The sequence below is a fragment of the Cyanistes caeruleus genome, chromosome 1 (assembly GCF_971803275.1).
Source record: "Cyanistes caeruleus chromosome 1, bCyaCae1.hap1.1, whole genome shotgun sequence".
Lineage (NCBI taxonomy): Eukaryota > Metazoa > Chordata > Aves > Passeriformes > Paridae > Cyanistes > Cyanistes caeruleus.
The window spans coordinates 75,937,380-75,961,388 of NC_141701.1; the positions used below are offsets into that span (position 1 = coordinate 75,937,380).

Sequence of the window (24,009 nt, forward strand, 5' to 3'; positions counted from 1 at the left end):
CTATGTCCTTAACATTTTCATTCAGTATTTGCCTTAATCCGTCAGAAGAGTGAGTTGCAATACCCCAGGAGGAGTGGCAGACACTGCAAAGGCCAGAATCAGGGTTCAAAATATATAGGAGCTCAGACTGGGAAATGGCACAAAATCAGCTACCTTAACTCATCAGGAACGTGCTATATTTGACAAGCCAAGAGCATAAATGCAAAATAAAAAACAACTTGTTAAACAAGCAGTGCAGTGGAAAAGGAGAATATTTCTACTTGAGTTATTTACAAGTCTTAGGGGAAAAAAAAATGCCTGAGACGCATTTACAAGACATTTACCATATATAGCACAAGGCATGTCTTTTACATTATACTGCTAAGTGCTTACTGGTATTGCTCAGTTTGAGCATCATGCTCAGAGCAATACAGATACTCACACACGAATAATGACAGTTTCTGCAAACATAACTGGGTTAGAATATATCCTTGAAAAAACAGTTAAAGCAGTCCCAGTTACATGATACAATACTGCTGGTCTTTTGTTTTCTGCCCTTCTTCAGAAGGTGCTCTTGTAGCCAAGATAATGTTTAACCTTTAATTAATATAGACAGAAGACAAGTAGGGCTTACAGAAAGAGGAATGCAATATTTATTTGGTAATTGTAAAGAAATGGGACGATTCCAACAGTTCCTCCTTATCTCTTCTGTGCACCCTCCATAATGAAAGGTGAGTTGAGCTTCTGGGGACAAGGAAGAGAGGAAAATGCCTTGTGATGGCTAAGACAGAATTGAGCTATAGCCAAATTACTCGAGAACCACAGAGAATAAACTTCAAAAGTTTGCAAACCACTCTATGTGAGAAGAAATTGGTTATATGCACTACATATTATTTCCAGCAAATATAAGAAAAATAACAAGCCAAACAAGCCAACTGTTTCTACCAGTGAGATACATGACACCTACAAATGCTGTGCAACATCCCTCATTTCCCCTCCTCTTAAACAAAAAAAAAATAACCAATCAACCACCAACCTTTTCCTGTAATTGCATAGGAAAAGATATTAAACAGTTTTCAGACTAAATGTGACACTTTTGACAAAGTTACAGCATTTCTACTGAAGTATTGGTTTTTGCTCATGTAATAAAAATTTTACTAGTGTGTTGATTTTATCATGTATCAATATAAAACAAACAAATCCAGCAGAATAAATTACTTGGAAAGGTAGTTAACAATTTGGAAATAACTAGCCAGAAAGCAGGAATAAGGTCGTACAATATTAAAAAAAAATAAAATTGAAACATCAAGAGGTTTTTGCAATGTAGGCAATTCTTTCTGCAATCTGCAGAAAGTTTGATCATTTATGTGTAAAGTGCCTTTAGAAAAAACCCACCACACATATTGCTGCCTTAGTTGTGGCAACACATTATATAAAACAAAAGACAATTGCAATCTGGTATTTGAACAATACAGTGGCTACTGAAAAAGCACGGGTTTAGGCTGCAAATAAAACTCAATATCCATTTAATTTCCACAAGTATGCATCCACTTCCTGAAGGACTGCAATAGCTTTTATATATTAAGAAACATTTGAGGGAACCATATTTGAAGCAGAACTGTTTGAGGTATGTTATTCAGCCATATACATCTTCCAACACAAACTCATATGAATATATGAGGCAAAATGAACAGAACAGCAACCACTATGAAATACCAAGGATGGAAGTCTGAGCACTCAAGATGCCTTCAGATGACACTGAAATAACTGAAGAAGCAAATATTTGCTCTCTGGAGCCCATTTGTATCTATTTATCTGTTAGACTATATTCTGCCCTCTGCCTTGCTGTGGGTCCACAGGAAGTATTTTCTTCAGTCTGTTACCAAATTTCATGCAGTTGTGTTGGGCTGTATGAGGAATGGACATTGTCTGGATGACCAAAACAAGACAAAGAGATTGTGCAGCAGAAACTGCAACTGATGGTGCTGTGTTTTGGTACTGACTGGCCCACATAACTGCCCTTGGCTTACATTACTTTTGTTCCTATCTATAACATCAAGGAAATGGATTAACAAGTGTAAAACAGAAACACTTCTGCTACAGCCTTGATCTTGTTTGAGTTCCTAATGGAAAAAGACCTCTTATTTCCTAATCCACTCATCTGCAAATAAATCTCTTTGCAATACCCTGAAGGACAGGACTTTTATTTTGAGATACAGTGAAGCAGCATATCCTTGGTGTCTCAAGAGTGATCTGAATACACAATCATATTGTGCCTGAGACTCATTTCAGAGAAACTTTACATACACAAAGTGGTAAATAAATCAAGTCCCTGTGCCCTGCAGTTGTTACTGCTGTGGATTGGTATTCCTGTGTGTTGTGGCAAGAGTCAGCTTCTTATTGTAGCCAGCAGCAGTCATGGCATCTCCAAAACAGACAGGCCTTCAGAGCAACAGGGAACAATGACACCAGGGTTGTAAATGCCCTCACTTGCTCACCACCCTAGGCTTCCTGCACATATTCAAGGGAAACAGGCACCACTAAGACACAATATACCTGAGCAGCCAACAGACATTTGTTTGAGAAGAGATAGATCAGGATCTCATGAAAATTTCAAATCTTTTTCTATTGATCATGAAATTAGACTAAGCAGACTACATCAGAAATATTTAGGCACATGACTTGCAGATTGTCTTAAGCAAACCCAGAAGGCAAAACATATGCAAATCAGAGGTATGTAAAGCCCCTGACATAATAAACAAAGCATGGTAATTAGATGAAAGGGGCAACTGTCTCATTTATATTTAGGGACAACATGAAGACTTTTTTTATCGCTCTTGGTGACATATTAGGAATAATTTTGCACAAGTGCATTATGGAGTTATGATTAGATTCAAAAGTTTATTTTTTCTTCTTCTTAGAAAAAAGCCCAATAGCCACACGTTACGTGAAGTCTGTCAAGCTCTGAATGGTGCTAGCACAGAATATTGTTCTTCTGAACACACTGACCATTGTAATGCATACAAATGTCTATGAGCTGGTCTGATGCAAGTGTGAAATCAGTGTAGCTCAAAAGAGCTTTCTGAAAAGAATTCAGGTCTGGAAAAGCTACGACCTGAATTTGAAGCTGATCTGTCACATCAGCTGCCCCAGTAATGGAGGTTGTTACTTACTAAACAATAACACTTGCCTAGAAATGGGCAGCAACTTCGATAGCTCTGGGAGTCCACAACTATCACTACAGCCAACTCTCATAAAAGGAATCCACAGAGAAGGGACTAGAGGAAACAGGTGGTGAGGAACAGGAACGTCCTGGGCTTAGAAAATAACCAGTGTGTGTCTGTTTGTAACCTTCAATCAGTGAAGGCTATTATTTCAGAAATATCCCAGCTAGCTAACTACCGAGCTTCAAGGGTGCTTAATATTAACCCATGGTTTTCAACATCAAGTCCTGAAGTGCTTCAGTGAAGACAGCTGCCAGTTAAAAGCTTGGACCAAGAAGTGTCCTTTTTCTATTGTAAATGTTACTGTTTCTTCTTACGGAATTCCAAATCTTCATTGACCTGATCATATAAGCAGCAGAGGACAACACATGCTGTTCATGGTGCTGCACTTGCCTATTTTTCCCTCCTCTTGGGAGCAGAGGATAACAAGTGCTTTGGGAATAAAAAAAAAACTTTCTTTCAACCTACAAGGCCAGGAGAACTCTTTTAGGATTTATTTTCATAGCCCAAAGAATTACATCCAAAACATTTAACGTATAATAACAGAGTAAGCACTGCACACCTATTGCAGTCTGTGTGGCTGAAGCAGCCACTGGTGCAATAGGGACCTTAACACCATGACTGGTCAGGCCAGGCTCTTCCCAAAAGTCAGTAGCTTTGATTTGAGAAAATGATAAAACATAAGAGGGGACTGAAAACAAGATATGCAGGCAGAGCTGCTGGTCTTCAGAGCACTAACTCCTTTCTTTCTGGATTATTCTGTCCAGTCACTCTCTGATGGCCATTTAAAAGGACTGTTGTTTAGTCCCTTCTCAGGCTGAAACTAGGGGTTTTTTTAGGCTTGCTATAAAAGAATAATTTTGCCTTAATATTAATTTGACCTTTTTAATCACTCAAGAAATGAAGGTGTGCTACAATTCCTGTGGATATTCTAATACATCTACTGACTAGAGAAGCACCAGATTTCAAAGAAATCTCACTAGGATAGGAAGAAATAAAACAGCTTTATAATGATGAAGAGTAATTTAACAAGTGACCTTTTCCAGTGCTCCTTTAACAGCTGTCACCCATTTTTAAAAATGGCAAGATACCAGTAGAGCAGCTCCTCAGAAACAGAACCAGATTTAGGGAAAAAAAGGGGCTACAGTGCTACCTTCCCTAAGGAAGGTTCAGCTTATCTTTAGTTTGAAATTTTAAACTTAAAATAGTACTAAATGACTCCATTAGAAATACAATCACAGGTCTTCTTACATGGACACATTTTACAGGTGAAACAACAAGCATTCTGCATTTAATGAAATGGGAAATAATGCAATGAAAAAAAGTATTCTTGCTTTGACTAATCAGCAGTGCTCAACAAAAATGAAGGAGGACCAAAAGTAAGTGCCACAAATTAACAGCATTTTCACTAAAGTACTTCAGTCTTTGATATTTGGAATGTACATGCAGCAGACAAAATACACAATGCACATGAACAATGAAAAAATGCAAGTTTCAGAACAGTCCCAGTCAGTAATTCACCCTCCAACTAGCAAAAGTTTACCATTTCACTACAAAACTCATCAGAAATTGGTGCCACCATTTATGAAACATTCTACTGTTAAAGTGACTGACTGATATTAATTTTCAAAACCAGAATCACATAATAAAAATGTAGGGCAGGAAATGAGTCTGTTCAGAAAATTCTACATCTGTTTTGATAAAATAAACTGTGTGACAATTCTGTCAGGCACTAGAATTGGTCAGGTCTACAGTTAAACCATTAAAACAGCTCCTGGCGCGTTTTTGGCAGATGCCAACTAGCACTTGCCAAAACAATCCAAAGCAGTTTCCAAGTTGGCACAGACCAGAAATCCTTTCCTGCCTGCACACAACCATTCTGGATGGACCTTAAGGCAGTTACAAACTATGGCTGCAGGGTTGTAGGGTGTGGTGCCACAGAAAAATCATGCACACATTTAATTTATTAGAATAGACATTTATTAGAATAGGTGTAGTCTCTAACTGAAAGTATCACAGACCTACCACATTTTTTCTCTCTAAGTTACTTAGGAGCAGGTGATTCTCTGCTGGATAGGGGGATACACTTGGCAAGTTTTGCTTATATATGATAACATGAAAACAGTTTTTCATATCCAATTTTGAGTAAAATGAAAAGGAACCATGCACCCAGCCTCAACATCTTACAGCAGTTCTTTCAATTTCAACACAGTCAAAATTTATAGTAGCATTCAGAAAAACTCACCCACTGTGCAAACAAATCAGTCTTTATGTGAACTTATAAAAGCTACAAATGAAAGGCTGGGTGCAACAGTTGAAATTTCATTTGTGTTAAACAGTGTCTCTTAAAGCTGCCTTAAGGCAGAGGACTGTGAAGTGTCTAAAGCAATATCTATTTTTAGGGAAGGTACACAAGAGCCAGAGAACTGCAAACTACTGAACACTCATCTCTGCTCTGTGCAAACTGTCAGGAAAACTAAGAAAGGACATGCATGCCTGTCCTAATGTAAGCTGTAAAGGACATCATATCACAAACCTTCAGTCCTTTCAAAAAGTGAACCTGCTTTTAGATGAGCACCGATGTCTATAAAAATTCACCTGGATTTCTGAGGAGGCTTTCAACAACGTCTCTCACCAAATGCTTTTATGGAGCCTGAGAAGCCATGAGAAATTAGAGGAATTATTCTAGTAAAGACAGAGACCAGTCTCAAGCAACAGCAGAATTTAATCAAGTATCACATGATTTCTTGAAAAAAGGCAGATGAAATGTGAAGAAATTCAAGGAGAAAAAAAAACCACCAAAAACTCTTAAAGTCAGATGGGCTTTTAGCTGATCTTTACTGCTCAAGACATTAACTTGAGATTATATATCCACGAAAATATCATCTCTGAGCTCAGTAGAGGTTAAAAAAAAATAAATCAGTGTTGGGATTTATTATTAAAAGAAGAGAGGGACAATGTATAGTCCAAGGATCTCCCTGAATGCTATTTGTAATCTTGTTCCTTCAACAAAAAGGAACACGGAAATGGAAGAAAAATGCAGAAAAGCACAATAAAGACATCAAAATTCAGAGAACCTCTATTTTAGGAACAATTAAGCAGTCATGAACTGAAGAGAACAGGACAGGACAGAAGCTTATAAAATCACAGCTTGCAGGAAACACTAATAGAGAGTAATTGCTCAGTATTTCTTCCAACAAGAAAAAAATAAAGGAAGAGCTTACAAACTATTATAGAGTAGTAAACAAGCAGAAGACTGTTCGCAAAAGCACATGGTTCACTGTGGATCTCTGTGCTACAGGATGTTGCCAACAGCTGAAGTTTTTAAGGTCAAAAGCAATGAGACAAATTGATGGAAGGTCCACCTAGAACAGCTTGGGATGGGGGTGGGGGTAAGGAAGCTGTAGGGAAAGTACACCAGGAGAACCCTGCACGCTTGTCCTGCTTTAATGCAGGACATTACCCAAGGTCATGCTTCTCCTGGCTGGACCCCTTCAGAGAGCAGATGCTGGGCTAGATGGACACATACAATGCTTGTATTATATTACCTAAGGGCACGAGTTATGGTGAGCTCATCAAATTCTCTTTTTCACTCTCTGCATTGTCTCCCCACAGAACAGCAAATCAAGTCCCAGATTCTGAACAACTGAAAATGTGAATCCAAGATATTTAAAGTACTATTTATATTATTTTCATTAAAATAAACTATGTTGGTTTGGGGATCTGACGAACTGGGGAATAAGAAAAAAAAAATGTATCAGACTGTAGAATTCTTTTTCATGGAAAAAAAAGGCAGTCAAAAACCTATGTTTCCTTTCACTTCACAAGCAATTTGACTTTCTTCACCTTCCTCTTCTCAAATGTAAACAGACAGGTAAGTCAGATTCAAAACCCCAAAAGACAGTTTACTAATTTTATGTAAATTTCTCTCACAAAGAACAGGTGGAAGAAATGAAATATAAATCACACTAATCTACTGTGCCACAGCAATAGCTTCTCAATTAAAATTTTTGAAGCACTGCCATGCTACACAGATACATGAAGTAGCACCAGCTATGGTAAAAGATGCATTTTACTCTGCTCAGTTCATGATCTAAGCTGTCATCAATTCCATATTGCTCCATTTCATGCTTATAGGAAAGTCTGAAGAGATTTCATACTTGTGGAAGTTCAGAGGTATGAAACTGAACAGGAGATGCACACCTGAACTGCTTTCTGTAATTGCTATGATACTGGTATCTGTCTCTAGAAAGAGAACAAAACATGGCATATTCCCTTTTTCAACTCTGCATTGCTGTTTGTTCAGTGTCAGGCTATAAGACAATAGTGTGCCAGCAGATATGCTTTCAAATGATGTCAGATATATAATAAATTCTAGTGGTCTGTTTAGAAGAATAATGCCATAAATACGCAATCTTTTGTTCTGAAGATGGATTGTCTGTAAATCATTCAGATCCTGATTATACTGCTGCTGTGGTTGAGGAATGATGTTCCCCAGTTCAGTGTTCCCATTGAAACACTCCAAACCATACCCTGCTCGCTCACATTCCCCTGTGGAGGGCTGGACAGGAGAAATGGAGACAGAAATGTAAAGATCACAGATTGAAATAAGAATAATTTATAGGAAACAGCAATGAGAAAGAATAAAAAACAGTAACAGCAACACTATCAGAGTGTACATGGCAGGTGAATGATTCACATGCCATGTGTAAACCCCGACCAAACCTGACCCTGCTGCTATACTACTTGACCTGGAAGGGACTCCTTACCACATCCCTGGAAAATGAGGAGAAGTGGTAGAGAATAACCTCTGGGTCTTGGCCACACACCTTCTGGCTACTGCAAAAATTAACATTGTCCTGGCTGGAACCAACACAACTGCCAACAAATTAAATAAATTATATACTCTACACTAATATGACATAAACATTTGCCTAAGACAGGTCAATGACAAGTCAATAGGCTTCAGAATTATAAATTTCTATTCATAGGTTTATCAACTAATATTTATTGGCAATTATAGTGATCAATTACGTGTGTTGATTTAAAGAGAAACTCCAGCAAGCTTACCTACTTCTAGTCATCAGCACTGGTATAATGAAGTTCTAAAAGTTACCTTCTTGACCAACACAGTATTATTCTGCTTTTCAAAGAAAGCACTAATTCCCAGAAAACACAAATCATGATAATCCTAGTGTAAGAAAAAGCATTTATAGAAACATTCTATAAAATTTGAGTTAATATAACTCAAATCAGAGGAAACTATTTATTAAAAATTATGAACAAGCAGTAATAAACTTAGAAAATATTTTAAGATCAAAATAATTCAGCAATTTATTACAGGAAAACAGACTTTAAAAAAAATTCCAGGCCAGCTATAAAAAATAAAGTAATAAATAACCATGCATTAAAAATAAAATACCTACTTGCCAGTGATGGTCCTCCAAAGCTGTGCACCTGCAATTGTAGGAATGTAAGATGAAACACAGTGCACTAAATCAGAATTTTTATTTTTTATGCATAGAACGTGCTCAGAATTGGGACAAAATGACCAAGGAATTCTCTGTATTGGTCAAACAGGAAAGCTATATTATCTTACAGCAACTGTTCTTGAATTGCTTTCTGTAAACTTAACAGACAGTTAAAATCATAAACAGAAGAAGTCAGGATCTTCTATTGCTATATTTCCACATGGAAGGATGTCATGAAGATGATAATGAACATAACTTTTACATCAACATACCCTTTACCTCTATACACTGACAACCACCCTACATTCCTCATTAATCTGTAAGAGTCTTGCCATCTAGTGGCTGGCTGGAAACATGAAGCAGCTACACAGATGTGTTACACTGGGAAGAACTTTTTCTGCTCTTTGGAGCGAGTGGCACTTCATTGATTTCTATTCATTACTACAAGACTCCTACACTATTACTTCGAGAACCTGATTTTTCTTCAACTCTGTCTACAATGGCATCAAAGGCATTAGTAAAATAAATGAGTTTACTACTGTAAATTATTATTCTATAAGCTAGGGAACAGAGATCTTCCTATCCTCATCTCTAAAATGAATGGTTAAATAATCACACAAACATGAGAGTGGTACATCCTGGATTTGCTCACTACAAAAATATTATTTACAGGTACGAGTGAATTTACCTAAATCATTGCCTTCCAGCTAGCAAGGTATTCAATGTTTGTGTTGATTTATACAGCACAGAGCTTAAAAAATCAAATTCTGTTTAGGTTTATAAGTTAGCCTCTGGGCTTTTAATACTCAAGCAGGAAACAGAACGGTATCCAAGACTCCCAGAAAAGGGAATGACAGTAAATCATACTTCAGAAAAGGTAGCAAATACCTGCTGTAACATAGCAGGGAACAACGGGCTTTGGCAGTCAGAAATGATGTGTTAGTACATCACAGAAGAATACCATGCTTCTCTGACACCTATTTCCTACTTTTGAACTATGTTCAGATGGTTTTTCAAACACTTTGCATGGGATTTAACAACAAACAAAAGACAAAATAAGAATCTTGAAAAAAAAAAAACAACTTAATGGCAATGAAAATTAAAACTTAGGATGAACATCTTGTCAAAGACTTTTCAAGATGCTAATGAAGTACAGGACAGAATTAAAAAAAAAAAACCCAAACCAACCCAAAACACCAGACCAGCCAACAAACCCAAAATCCCTTTCAAAATTGGTTGCATTCACATAAGACTTTATACACACTGGAAACTAAATGCTACACAAAGTAAAAAGAAAATACTGCTCGCTTCTTATTTCATCTGTGCTAAGATAGGTAATTTCTCTATCTATTTACAAATTTCACTTATTTACATTTAATGTCCCAAAATTTCCAATAATTACATGATTAATGTCAGAAGAAGTATTAATCTTTAGGAAAACCTTGTATTTAGCAAAGAATGCATTTTCAGACCTAGCATTTAAGAAACAAGAATGACTGCCCACTCATAACAATTACACTCATCTAAATGCTAAAACAAGTCTCCTAATGCCCTTCCTATAAAACACAGAACTTCATTGGAAATGGCAATAGACCATCACAGATCTACTATCACTCTCTAAAATTAGCTGATACTTTTACAATAATCATAATATTGACATGGCTTTATGAATGAACTAGCATGCTCCAAATAGTAAGTTTTTAAGCATGGAACTCTATCAGTACACTTACCCTTTATTTTTGAGAATACCAAATCCTTCATTATCTGAAGAATTAACACTCCAAGTATTATGAGAGAAGTCAGATGATACACTCTCCAAGGGGTCAATGCAACAAACCTAGAATGTCAAGAAGAAATAAATGCTGAATACTTTAAGACTCTTTAGAAGCATACAAAAACTTATAGACACTACTAATAATGAAAAGAAATAGGAAGAAATAGACTCGGATTGTAATAATTGAATTCAGTTTCTCCCCACAACCTTTCCATGAGAAGCAAATATTGAGAGCTCCTAGCATGGTATTTAAAGATACAAAGATTAAACACTGAGTTTGTAGTAGATTTTTGTCCATTCTTTTATTTACACACAGAGAAAATAAAGAAAACAAAATATTTTAATTATTGCATGGAAACATACTACTTTTAAATTAACTGTGCTTTTATTAAAATTAATTGAATTGGCACAATGCATAAAAAAAAAAAAAAGGTTAAAATTTTTGTTTCCCACAGAACCCATGTGGGATTTTTAGCAAGATTTAGCAAGATTTTATATAAATCATTCTTTCAAACTCAAAGATGAGGTAAATTATCTTTATCATATCACAGCATAACAATAACTTGTCTTCATAACCAAAATTTTTTTTTAATTACATAATTTTTTAGAACATGTCTAGTCAAGTCAAACAGACCCTAGACTCAGAAAGTATGAATTATAATCTCATGCACTACTGACTTTGCCATCCAGGTGTGTCTGGAGATTAGCTCTTCTATCTGTTTTACTGGCAAATATCCCAATTCACAAAAAAAAGGGTGTGAAGTAAAAAGAATTAAAATTCAACTAACTAAAAAATGCTAAAGTACTTTCATAGCTGTTTTTGAGCACTATAAATCAGAGATCTGAACAGAAATAGTGGACAAGTTAATTTTTCAAAGTAAAAGCAATTAAGTTTAAAAAGTTAAGGTCAGCCAAAACCAGTAAAAAGCCACTGTCCAAGGGACTGGTTCAAATGAGAATACCAACTGAAAAAAAACCATACAATGCTGGGATGTTTTCAAGATACCTCTCAGATTTGAAAACAGGGCAGCTGGCTACCCTGTTCCTGCTGCAGAGCTTTTCTGCAAGAAAGAGGGGGAAGGGCAGTGAAAATAGTAGCAAACATGGCCACTGCAGGAAGCATAGAGGCACCCTTTGAGCACATTTGGATTTTTTTGAAAGAAAATTGACTTCACAATATTTCTAACAAGCTCAGGACACACTGCTGTAGTACCAAACTGCTCCAGTATTCCTTGAAAACCTCAAAAAGACTGCATTAAAGAAAATACCCACACCACTAATTTTCACATTTAACACAATCTCATAATACCAATCATCCTGAGCAGACCAGTATATGAATTCCAATACAATCATATAAGCTCATTCTGAAGGTTTTATCCAAATATAAAGTGTTTTTATATCTGTAGAGAATTTGAGTTATAAGACTATTCTATAAAATAAATGCTTAAAATCAGCACCTTTGTGTAATTCAGCCAGCTCAAGAAAAACAAGAGTAGAGAAAAATGATTACAAGGCAACCTCTATCAAAAGTGCCCAATCATAGCTCAATAAATCAAAACTCGCAACAGCTTTGCATCATGTTGTCATACTATTTTTGTCAGCATTAAAAAACTTTGATTGTGTTTAAGTTCTACTGCATGGAAGACTTCGTTTAGCCTACTTAATTTATTGTCAATGGGCTGGGGAGAGAGAAGTGATGCTGTATAGAAAAATCAAGTGAAGAATTTTTCATCCAACTTCTAGGCAGAGAAGTTTACAACAAATGCAGACCTTCAATTTGTTTGGGCTTAATACCATGTCTGTTCTATAGGGTCTTCATGGTGTTTGTGCATGAATGTTTATACAATCACACAGAATGCCCTGACTTAGCAATTACCATTGGTAATTGTTTTGATGGCCTCAAACATAAACATCAATACCAAAATTTATCACAAGTGTCTGCATGTGTGTATGCACACACATATCTTACTAGCTTTTCGAGGTAAGATCAGATGCTTACTAAAAAGGCTTAGTGTGTCTTTCAAAAAATACACAGAACATGTTTGACCTACTTTATGCTCCCAACTAAAGCATACTGTTAGTTTCATTGCAATCACAGCTGTCACCTGCTGTTAAAAACAATTGCACTAATGCGGACTAGGATTAGCAAACAAGGATTAACAAGGTAGCATCCTCTCTGAAAGATGCTTCCAAGTCATGTCATTCCACCTTCTCAGTACTGCAGTCTCTCTGCTCCAATGGCTGAAGAAAAAGCTGTAATCTAGTTGAAGTAGGTAATGTAGTTACCAAACAAGGACTTTTCACTTATTTGGAGAGCTTTGAATTGTTCTGATTGAATTTCCCATGCCTTAACACTTTTACCTCTTTACCTAGATTGTGATGCATGCATCAAAGACCATTCCTTGTAAATTTACTCAACAGCCAGCTTGTGTCAGCCCTCAGGTACCAGAGCAACCAAATTAGAAAACTGTTTGTGATCCATATGCCAGAGATCGGTGTCCTTGAAGCCCTTCCTGGTGAAAAGCTGATAAGGTCCCCTTGTACTTTTTTGGCATGTATCTATCATAAGCTTATCAAAAGGTTAGTTCAACATGCTGAGATCTGAAAACCACTTATTTTGCTACCAGTGTCAGGATTCAAAATTCTTCTAGGAATTATCAATATGATGCATTGCAACCTGACTAACAGTTGATGTGGTTAGGGCATTTTTCCCCCTCCTTGTTTTGAAGAAACATAACAGACTTTACTCTTAAGCATTTCTAACACACATATCTGACAAGAATTAAAAGCTCCAGAATGACATCTTCATATACTACACACCTGTTTTGTAGAAGAATGCTACGTAAGAGAAGTTTACTGAACATGCTCTCTTTTTTAAGCAATAAACTAAACAGACTGAAGTTCAAATTGTTTTATTTCTTCTACAAGTGGTATGGAAGTAAAAAACATTACTAGAGACATAACCAAGGCTTTCTCCCCCCAGAATTCTGCCATATTCTTGTTCTGTGAATGGTTGAGTGGGGTTTTTTGTTTTGTTGGTTTTTTTGGTTTGGTTGTTGTTGTTGTTTTGGTTTGGGTTTTTTTTTTTGAAAGGGGAGGGTGGTGCTGGGAGGGTGTGAAGAAAGCAAAGGTTAAAACAATGTATAGAATTATGCACTCCAAATAACTACTTCAGCAGTTAACAGGACAGCTTGCACAAGAAGGGGACAAGAAATTCTGCAGTAGGCACTGCAGGACTGTAAAAAGCCCAGTCATGAGGTGCCCAGGTCCCTGTCACTGTCTGAAACAGGACTCCCTGAATAGGAAAGGCCCTCAGACACAGCCCCAAGGGGTGGGAGGATACAGCATTTGAGGCTGCATGAAATGCCTGTCCCTTGCACTGATGGCAACAGTGGCCTCACTGTGGAGGATGTCCTCTGGTCCAGAGCATTCAAGTGCAAGAGCTACTGGAGGTGCTAAGCAGGTGGCAGTCCACTATGGAGCAGGACTTTCAAAAGCTTAATTGTGTAAGAACCTGAGCAACGTGTTTCGACTGGAGCACATTTGAGCAAGCCAGACTAGCTGACCTCCAGCTGCCTTTCCAACCTACATTCTTCTACGCAGGAAGAACGTAAGTGTGATGGAACCAAGCCTGCCACTCAACTCCACTGTGGAAGACTTGAGAAACCATTTGTGTGAAATGAAATAGGAGCCGTATCGATGGATAATTAAGCACTGGTGGTCCACAATGGTTGTGGAATTTCCAACCTTGATGGCTGTGAAGACAAAACCCTGAGCAATCTGATCTGAATTAAGTACTGGCCTTATTTTGAGCTGCAAGTCATACTAGAGACCTCATGAAGTCCCTACCAACCTGAATGGTATTTTCATTCTGTGACTATTTTAGCCTATAAGAAGTGGTTGGCAAATATTTTTTCAGAAAGATGCTGACCTTAGAACTTAAAGGCACAACGGTTTTGGTTTCTGGGCCTGGCTATACTGCAGGTGTGCTGAAATGATTCTAAAATGCACAGGTAAGAATCAAAACTTGACAACTTCCACAATTAAAAGTAGAAATTCTTCAGCTTCATGACTGTGAACCTGAAGATAGAAATGTAGCCTGAAGTACCTTCTCCATTATGTCTTTTCTCCGGTTCCTTATGGTATGGGTCATATGTCAATACTGTCAATTTGTTTTATCAAAAGGCATCTATCTCACAGTGCAGAGAACCTGGGACAATTAACTGCACAAATCAGATTGTACAAAATTATTCAAGTGGCATGATCCAGCTAAGAAATTTCGAAGGTTAACAATATCATAGAATACTGCAGTCAGTAAACATAATGAAAAACTTATAGAGCATGACAGAAGTTGTTTTTACTTGTATCATGAGATACAGGGAAGGCACAGACCTACCAAATTGTTTTAAATGTTAAGTAAATCAATTTTATTACTTAATTTAAGCTGTTAAGGTTTTAAGTTTTTTACAACATATTCTAGAACTATGAATGAGTTGCACTTCATAAACACAAAACATAAGAAAACATTTAATCAAAAATTAAAGTATTTAGACTATCAGCAGGCAGTGCTAGTTATTTCTAGAAAGCCTTGGCAGGTACATTTATAACAACCATCTATCTTTAGATGGATTCCAGAGATAATCACATAAATAAATGAGAGCTGTCAATAATGCAGATGTGAGCATGGAGCTTTGCTTCACCATCAGCTTTAATGGCACATTTATTAGCTGCATGAGTGATCTTTGTACTTCAGTTCTGTGTTCCACAAATTCATATTTGCATCTTAAAACTAGAAGCCAAACTCTTCAGAGTAATTCTGTGGAGCTCTAAAGAGTGCAGAATGATATAAAACTGTTTCCTCATAAAATGTTTAGGTGAAAATCTACTGACACCTTTCAGCCTGAGTTTTCCATAGAACCAGTCTTCTTCCAATCAGACACTGGTAAGCAAGCACAGCCTATGACACAAACCACACAGAGAATAGCCCTCACCTGTGGAGAGGAGCTATTTCTAGTGCATTTTGAGAATACTGAACTGCTAATTCCAAAGCTACGTGTACTTTGCTCTTACAGGGAGCCCCCTAACACTGTTTCAGACAAACATCTACAGTGAAGGCATCTGGGTGAGGAAAAGATGCGGCAATGACTGTTTCTGGGTGGTAACTGTTTCCTGTTGGAGCTGAATGTAGACCATTCTTGCACGCTTACTGCTGGAGCAATCAACACCTGTCTGGTTGCAATAAATTCTGATGACTGTCTCAAGCAAGAGTTCTGGGGAAGGGGAAGAGGGCTTGTTTTCTTCTAATTACAGCATGAAGCACATTGTTTGAGCAACATTTTTGAAATACATGGTAAAGGTAGTATCAGAAAGCTCATGGCCTTACTGATCACTGGGTCAATCGTTTTGTTTGCCCCGCTTTGAATCAATAAGGAAAAATATATATTCAGCTCTATTTTATTTACAGGTAATTTAATGCTTAAATTCTCTTAATTAAAACACCATCCCAAAGCAAGTTTGGGAATCCTGCTTTTTATATCTATTAAATTTACAACTTTTATGTGAATTGCGCTTCTATATAAATGATTCTATATTAAGCCTCTGTAAATATCAAAATGCTGTATCTACAAATATTGAAATCCAAGCCTCAAGTATTCAAAACATTTGAAGTCAGAACTCAATAATCCAGTATTTTTCCTGTTTTTATTTTAGTACATCTTGGTGTTGTGGTATAACACTAGCTGGCAATTAAGGTTGCTCACTTTTCTCCTACCCTGGTGAGATGGGAAGAAGAATGGAAAGAAGTAAAAGCCAGGCCTTAAGAACACTTTAATTATTGAAATAAAGTTAAAAGGAGTAACAATAATAATAAATGAAATGTGATACAACAAAAAGAGAGAGGAATAAAATTCAAGAAAGACCAGTGAGGCACATTACCACCTGCTGACCAGTGCTCAGCCCAACCTGATCAGTGATGGGCAGATCCTGGCCAGCTCCTCCCAGGCTGTGTACTGGGCATGACACACTGTGGTTTGGAAAATCCCTTTGGCCAGTTCAGGTCAGCTGTCCTGGCTGTGCTCCTTCCTGGCTTCTTGTGCACCTGCTAGCTGGCAGAGCATGGAAAACTGACGAGTCCTTGAATTAGGGTGAGCTCAGCAAACACCGATGCATGTTATCAACTTTGTTCTCATGCTGAATCCAAAATACAGCACCTGCAACACTGTACCAGGAAGAGAAATAATTCCATCCCAGCTGAAACCAAGACACCTAGTCTGAGTCAAAGTATTTAGATAACTGTTCAAGAATTAAAATGCAAAAATCCTTTCCCAATTCCTACACAAAAAGTGTAGATCTTCACTTAAGGCAGAGTAAGTTATGGACATATTTTTTGGTAGAATCTCTTTATAGAAGATAATTTGATACAATATTATTGTATGATATTTAGCTGTTGACCTGCATGTCTGAAAAATACACAAAAATTGGTACAGCAGATTCTGTGTTGAAGAGAGGGAATTACATGTAAAAAAACAGATCTGTATATGTGCTGTCAAAAATTTTAGAGGGAACAAAAACCTAAATTCAGTCTAAAAAACCTCCCCACCCTTCTAAAAAGCATAATTTATTGAATAAAATCTCAAAAGCATTTGCTCCACATCTTATTTTAATTCAAATTTAAAGTATGCACATCAGCACTCTGGGTGCCTAGCATCTTAGAAAGCTGTATATCTGTTTAGCTGAAAACCAGTGAAATGTAATAGAAAGCTTCTTAAAAACATGTACAATAAAAATCTTTTAGATCTGGTCTAATTTAGTGGAGAAAAACCTTCCACAAAGAAATAAATTAGAAAGCTTCCATAAAGGTATAAATTAGAAAGAAACACAATTTTTTCACTTCACTTTTTTTTCTAAATCAGAGTTCCACCCAAAAACTTAGGAACCTGAAATATTTCAGAGTAAAATGAAGTATTGAAAAGCAATAGATTTGTAACCTATGTTCCAGCTAGCAAAGAGTGCTCCATTGGATAGCACCCAGAAATCTGAAAATTCTATCACTATGTACATAAACAAATAATTGAAAAAAAACCCCCAAAAAAACCAAACAAAAAAACCTCAAGCAGAAAAGACATGCTTATTATTCTAAAACTTGCTTTTTTTTTTTTTTTTTTAATTCTTTCTTTGTTAAGACAAAGAAAACTCAGCCATCAACCTTTTATTCAAAGAGCTTATTTGTCAGGTTTCATTGAAAAGATTAGGATCTTATTTATTCAGCCAGAAAGCACAGACCAAATCAGTTTTTCTTTAGAAAACCTTCTAGAACATATTAGGGAAAAAAAAAATAAAATTGAATAATAAATAAACCTGTTGTCCTAAGAAACAGACTCACAGAAATTTAAATTACTGTTACTTTAACAGCCATCTGGAGAAGGGACAGTTCTCCGGAAAGTCTGTGCACAAGTTTCAGGGAGAAAGCAAAGATGGCTGGACAATGCTAACTTGCATTATTATTATCCTATGCTAACACATAGGATAGGAATTCAAATTGTGTATTTTCTCTCCCCAACTCAAGAAACCAGCTCTTAAAAATAAGTCTAAATAAAACCAAAAATAGTATAAGTCTCTAGGAAAAAACACTAGACCAGTGCTTTGCATTTAATCACCAAAGACAAATGTGCTTGTAAACTGGTATATTTGGAAGTATATTGGTGGTCTGTGAAATAGGATTAAGTTAATAATTTCACATTGCAAAATTATCTCACACTGTTTGCAAGGAAACTTTTTGAGGAATACAGCTGTTAGAATCATGTTTCAATATTTGTGCTTTTGGATTACTGCACAGGATTTTTGGATTTACTGCAACCTGTTGCATTCAGACAGGCACATAAAAAACAATTGAGAAGGATAAATTTTAATTTACCTAAACTACATACCTTCTGAGTCTACCATGACATCGAATTCTACTATTACATTAGTGAAAACAGGGTATGATATTTCCATGGAAGTAAAAATTATTTTGATTTAAATAAATAACATCAAATAACCTAGCTTCCTTTGTTTTTGCAGACAAATGCCCAATGACCTTAATTAACCTGTGCTCTGGCAAAGTACAGAAGAAATCTTAATCCCATTTTCTCATACAGTAGCAGCAGTTTGAGCAGTAGCACCTCTACCGTGCTGCCCTAAATCTCCTTTTCTGTAATGCTCTCATTAGTCCTGTAACATCTACCATGGAGCATAGCATATCCCCCTAAAACGTCCATTGTTCTCAAAATTCTACTTACTATTTGAAAGGTCTCATTATTCTGAAGCAATAAACAAAGAAATTATATTTTTTCTCTTGAAACAACTGCTTTAGACACAGCATATGTATGGTTCAGCAAGACAGAATAAACGCAAGCCATGCTGCAATGCATTTTTATTCTTCTTTATTCTGAATTTCCATCTACCATAAAGTTCTCATCCTAGATTTGATCCTAAATTGTTCAGTAATGCTTGCTTTTCCTCAATTACCCCACTTGATTTCTTTTCTGACTGACACTGAGTTCATTTTATTGGTTGAAAAATGCTGTCAACTGTCCAGGTTTTTATGTAACACCTGGCTCTTAAACAATGTCAATTTTCATTCCTGTAAACTAATCTCTCAGCCAAAAGTATGCAAACTGTCACTAAAAAGATGTTAATGGCTTTTAATTATTTTTGCTAACTAAATCAAATGAATTTAACTTTCTGCTCCACTTTTCTACCTCCAAGCCTTCAAAAGTTTTGACTATTTGTATTGGAAAATTGGGGGGGAAAAAAAAGCAAAAAAGAAAAAAAGAAAAAAAAAAAAGAAAAAAAAAGTGAAGGCTAAAACTGCCTGGGTAAAAACAAGTAGATCCTAAAATTATATCACAACTTGTGCTGAGGTTGGAATTTTAGCTGTACTTGAGGAAGAGTATTTTGGAATACCACCTTCTAGGAAGCAAAAAATAACAAACCAAAAATATTTTTTTAATCTTGAAGAAACATCAGGAATTTGCTGTACTAGGGGTAATAAAATATATCTCAATACCAATATGTTACAAAGACTTAGCAAAGGGCAGCAAATTAAATAAGTCAGGACTATTAGACTAGAAGAAACAAACTAGAAACCATATGAGAAATCCATTCACGTGAATGCACAGTGAATTTCAAAACGGTCTATACCAGAAATTTTTTTTCTTCCATTAATGAATGTACTATCATTACAAAAGAATAATGTCCTTAACCTACTCTACTATTCATACTTGAGTGATCAGAGACATAAACTCTTATTAGAATTTAAGGCATGAGTATTCACTTGTGTACTATCCTATTACTTTGGATTTCAGGAAAGTAATCCCAAAACAACTACGAATGTAGCTTTAAGATTTCCTGTAACAAAGACAGCCAAAGACCAAAATTTCCCACATTCAAAATGGTATTTAGCATCTGGGTGCTAAAAAATCTGTGTGTTCTTGGATGATATCACAAATTTAATCAAGTGAGCTGAAGACCAGCATACTACAAACTGGCCTCAGAATACCAATACTCTGCCTGACTCCAACTCACTTAATTTTCATGTATTTTTCTTTATGTTTTGACTTCAAAGATTTCTTTTATTCCAATTCTCACTTCATCTGACATTTTGCCACCAAGAATGTCCTGAGTAGTTTTCCTAGACTACATTTCCAGTGATAGCCACAATCAGAAATGATAGTGAACAAAAATGTTCACAAATACAGAAAACAGGGCTGCTGCATGACTTGAAGGTCAGTTTCCTTCTTGTAACAAAGAATAGAAATGCAAGCATACACTGTGCATGGACACAGCTCTCTAAATGGGTAGAACTCTTGCTTTACAGGCAAGCTGCCCATCCAGGTATAGTAGTGGTTGCATTTACATGTGTGCAAATACATGAAAGAAATACTTAGCTTGGTACTGCTTTCTTACATTGGAAGAATAAATTAATGAATTAAAAGTACTTTGAGATCCCTTCATGGTATACTTTATCATTGCCAAGCAGAGATTTCAAGAAACATTTTAAAAACAAATCTTAACGTAAACTGGATACTTTAAAACTAAACAAACACTTCAATAACAACTCCTAAAACAAACTGGATACTTAAAAACAAAACACACCAAACCTCTAAACTCTGAATGTGTGTTTTGTTACTAATATTTAAAGAGCAATTGGATTTTCTGTCTGTAAAATACACAATCTTTACCTGATGCAATGCACACAGACAATTCAGATATAAGCAATATTGCTTTCTCTCTTGATTGTTTCTCTCAGACAATGGAAATATTCACTAGGTCTGAGACCAAACAAACAAACAAAAAATGTGAGTATGGATGGTGACAAAGGACTATTTTTAATGGCAAATTAGGCCTGCACATCTGTCTAAATCAAGGATTGATACTTGCATTTTTCACAGTTGGTCAGTTACTTTGTTGAGCCAGCACCATAACATCACGTAACATTGTTAAAAACAGACCTGCAGTAACGTGCAAATATACCTTCTCAGGTCAGAAGGTATATTCAAATCTTTAAAGAAAAATTTGGATTTGGGCAGGTGAAGGGAACAGCAAATGGGCAATGCAATAAATTTGTTCCACAAGGAAACAGGAAAAGAGAAAAGATCTATTACATCTTAGTCCTTCTGCAGTCTCCCGTCACAAAATATCCTAAGGAAATGAGGAAATTGGGCAATTGGTGAACAGATGCAACTGGTGTATATATACATACATATACATATATGTATATAGGGATGACCTTGCAGACATGAATGTACCTAGGTTTGAAACATTTATCTCCTGAAAGAAAACACATATTTGAAATAGATATCTACAAACTACAAAACACATGGAACAGTACAGAATTACTAAAAATAAACTTGTCCCTCTGACCTTGAGGAAATTTAAAATTACAGATTGGGAGAACAAAAAGCTGCCACTATCCCCTCTATACCATACACATGGAGAATAATCACTAGGACAGAATGCTAGCTTAAAAATCTAGGACTGAATGTTAATATTTAGCTAAGATTAAACCCAAGACTGAAATTTATCAGTAAACAGCCTAACACTTAGAACACCTGGAGTGAACTTCTGGTACCAGCACAGAGTTTCTCTGTTCTTGGGCCAAACACTTTTTCAGTAGAATGGTTGTAAAATGGTTGTAAAATGTAAAAAAATGTAAAAAAATGTAAAAGTGTAAAAACAAAACGGACCTTGTTTTCCTGAGTTATTTTGACTTCAGTCTGCAAACTATATACAGCACAAAAATCTAAATCATATTTCAGACAGTTAGGTGCAAAATAATACATATATTTAACTCTTGTTAATTTTAAAGATTTTCAGTCATGTTCATTTGGGGCAAGAGGCTTAAAGCTGTTCATGGTGAAAAAATAATGGAGGTGGCAACTGAAAAATGTTTTTTCAGTGGCCAGATTTGTGTCTACTCTCATTAAAGAGTCTACAACAATTTCTCAGGAATATTAAAAAATCAAGGAAATCAGAATGAAATTAAGTTAGTAAATTTCTTGTACTAACAAGAACAATATTTTAGTAGTAACCACCAAAAATGCATTTATATACAGTATATTGGCTAAGATATTTTTAACACAAAAGAGGCAACAATGGAATATATTAAATAAATCCTGTGACACCAGTGTCAGACACCAGTTCAGTCTCAGTAGCTCCTATCACAACAGTTTACACACAAAGTATTTTGATGGGTGTACATACAAGAACTAAACTAACCATGAGAAAAACAGTCCCATCAAAATTAAATGGATGGGAGGAAGGACCTGGTGTTGCTTTTCCAAAATTCAGAAAACTGTAAAATTAAACCTCACCTCCCCTTTCTCCCTCTTCCACCACGGCTGTTGCTGCTATAGTGGAAGAAGTCTGCCACCCAGCAATACAGAGTTCTCAACTCTGAGATGTCCTGATTAGAGGCCACATGCACTGGGGGTCCCCCTATGGGGCAGGAATACTTGCAGGCACACGACAAAGAAAGAAGAGGTACATGAAACAGCAACTAGGAAACGTTCTTTCTACCTATAGGCTCCGGCCAGCACAAAGCCCTGTCAGAAGAGACTTCACAGGCAGCAGGGGTGGACACTTGTTCCCAGTCCTGAAGCAGTAGTGACTGTCTGAGTCATTGCAACCCAGGCTGACCAACTGGATCTCAAACAAGAAAAGGAGAAGCAGCAAACACACTGTGCTGCACTCTCCCAACACCAAAGCAGGGAAATGTGACCTTAGATTTAAATTGCTGTTTAATTTTCAAAGTGTCAGATTTCATGGGTTTGCTAACTAGATCTTTCCTGATGTTCTCAAACCACAGAAGTTTAGTGGCCATCATTCCTGCTTCAACACATTTCTTAGTTTGTTCACACCTCTCAAAACTCCCTGACATTAGGATAGTGAGCTTCCTTCTGAGGTACCATACCACCAAATCAAAATGAGCAATCCCTGCCCTGACTTTTGCTGTTCCAACTCATCTTGAAACTAACAAAGTAGAGTGAGCTATGAATTTTGAGAAAATAACTTCAAAATACTGGTCACATAACAAGTTACCAGTAAGACTACCAAAGGAGATTTCTTATAGGCATTGAATAATGCAGGCATTTTATACCTTGCTTTTGATCAAATATGGCAAAATAATAGCCAATGGGTTGCCTAGCAGCTCCTATTCCTTGAGACACGGAAATGTACTCTGCTAGATGTTGTCCCTGAAAATTTTATCAGAGCCACCTTGAAAAGAAATATAAAGCATTATGACTCTTCCAAATGGCTGAAGGAACAGGTGACCTCTGAAGTATGCAGAAAATGAGAGCAAAACCCTGTAACTTTCTCAATGAAAGGATTTACCATGGATACCTAAGACCAAGGCAGATAATAAAAGTCAACCTAAATTAGATGTCACACACATTCTGCTCCTGGTACCAAAGAGGATAAAATTATTTTGAAAATTTTTGCAGAGATTTTCTTGTGCAGCACAAGGATCCAGAAGGTTTTCTTTCTATGACTTGGATCTCATGTTTAAACATCACACTGTTAGGGTTATAGAGAACCAAGAGGAGTTTGCTATATTAATCCACTGCACTGCTTGTTTACCTCTTATTCACTTTAGAGGAAAGGAGGTAGTTCTAGCCACAGGAAAGGAAACACTATTCTGGTCCTAAGAGCCTCTGCAGTATTATTAGACAGTATACTAATTTATAAATAGCTATACTTTATCAAGAAGGCATACGACCACATTTTATATCAGAAAACAAAAATCATAGGCACTGGCAAAACCAAAGATCATGGGAAAACCCTGAAGAAGTTTCACATAGGAAGACAAGTTTTTTTCCTACTGAAATGAACAGAAGAGACATGACAAACAAAATGAACACATCCCTATGTTAATCTCCGGGGTTTATTCAACTAAACTGTCTCCGACTACAAAAAGTCTTAGTCCAAAAAGAGAACTGGTGCACTGCAGTAACATTCCGGCTGTGCCCACTTCACTAAGACTCCACTAAGTAGGCCACCAATTTGGAAAAGCACAAATACC

General features: G+C 36.5%; 1 protein-coding gene across 3 annotated transcripts in view; it reads right to left on the reverse strand.

The window, feature by feature from the left end:
* Positions 1-24,009, reverse strand: part of RETREG1 (reticulophagy regulator 1) — a 66,029-nt gene that overhangs the window by 38,940 nt on the left and 3,080 nt on the right. For all 3 annotated transcript variants that reach the window (XM_023922133.2, XM_086898260.1, XM_086898271.1), the window contains exons 2-3: positions 10,405-10,511; positions 8,630-8,660 (exon numbers count right to left, since the gene is read on the reverse strand). In XM_023922133.2, the coding sequence (XP_023777901.2) occupies positions 8,630-8,660; positions 10,405-10,511 (138 nt within the window). The remainder of the gene's footprint in view (positions 1-8,629; positions 8,661-10,404; positions 10,512-24,009) is intronic.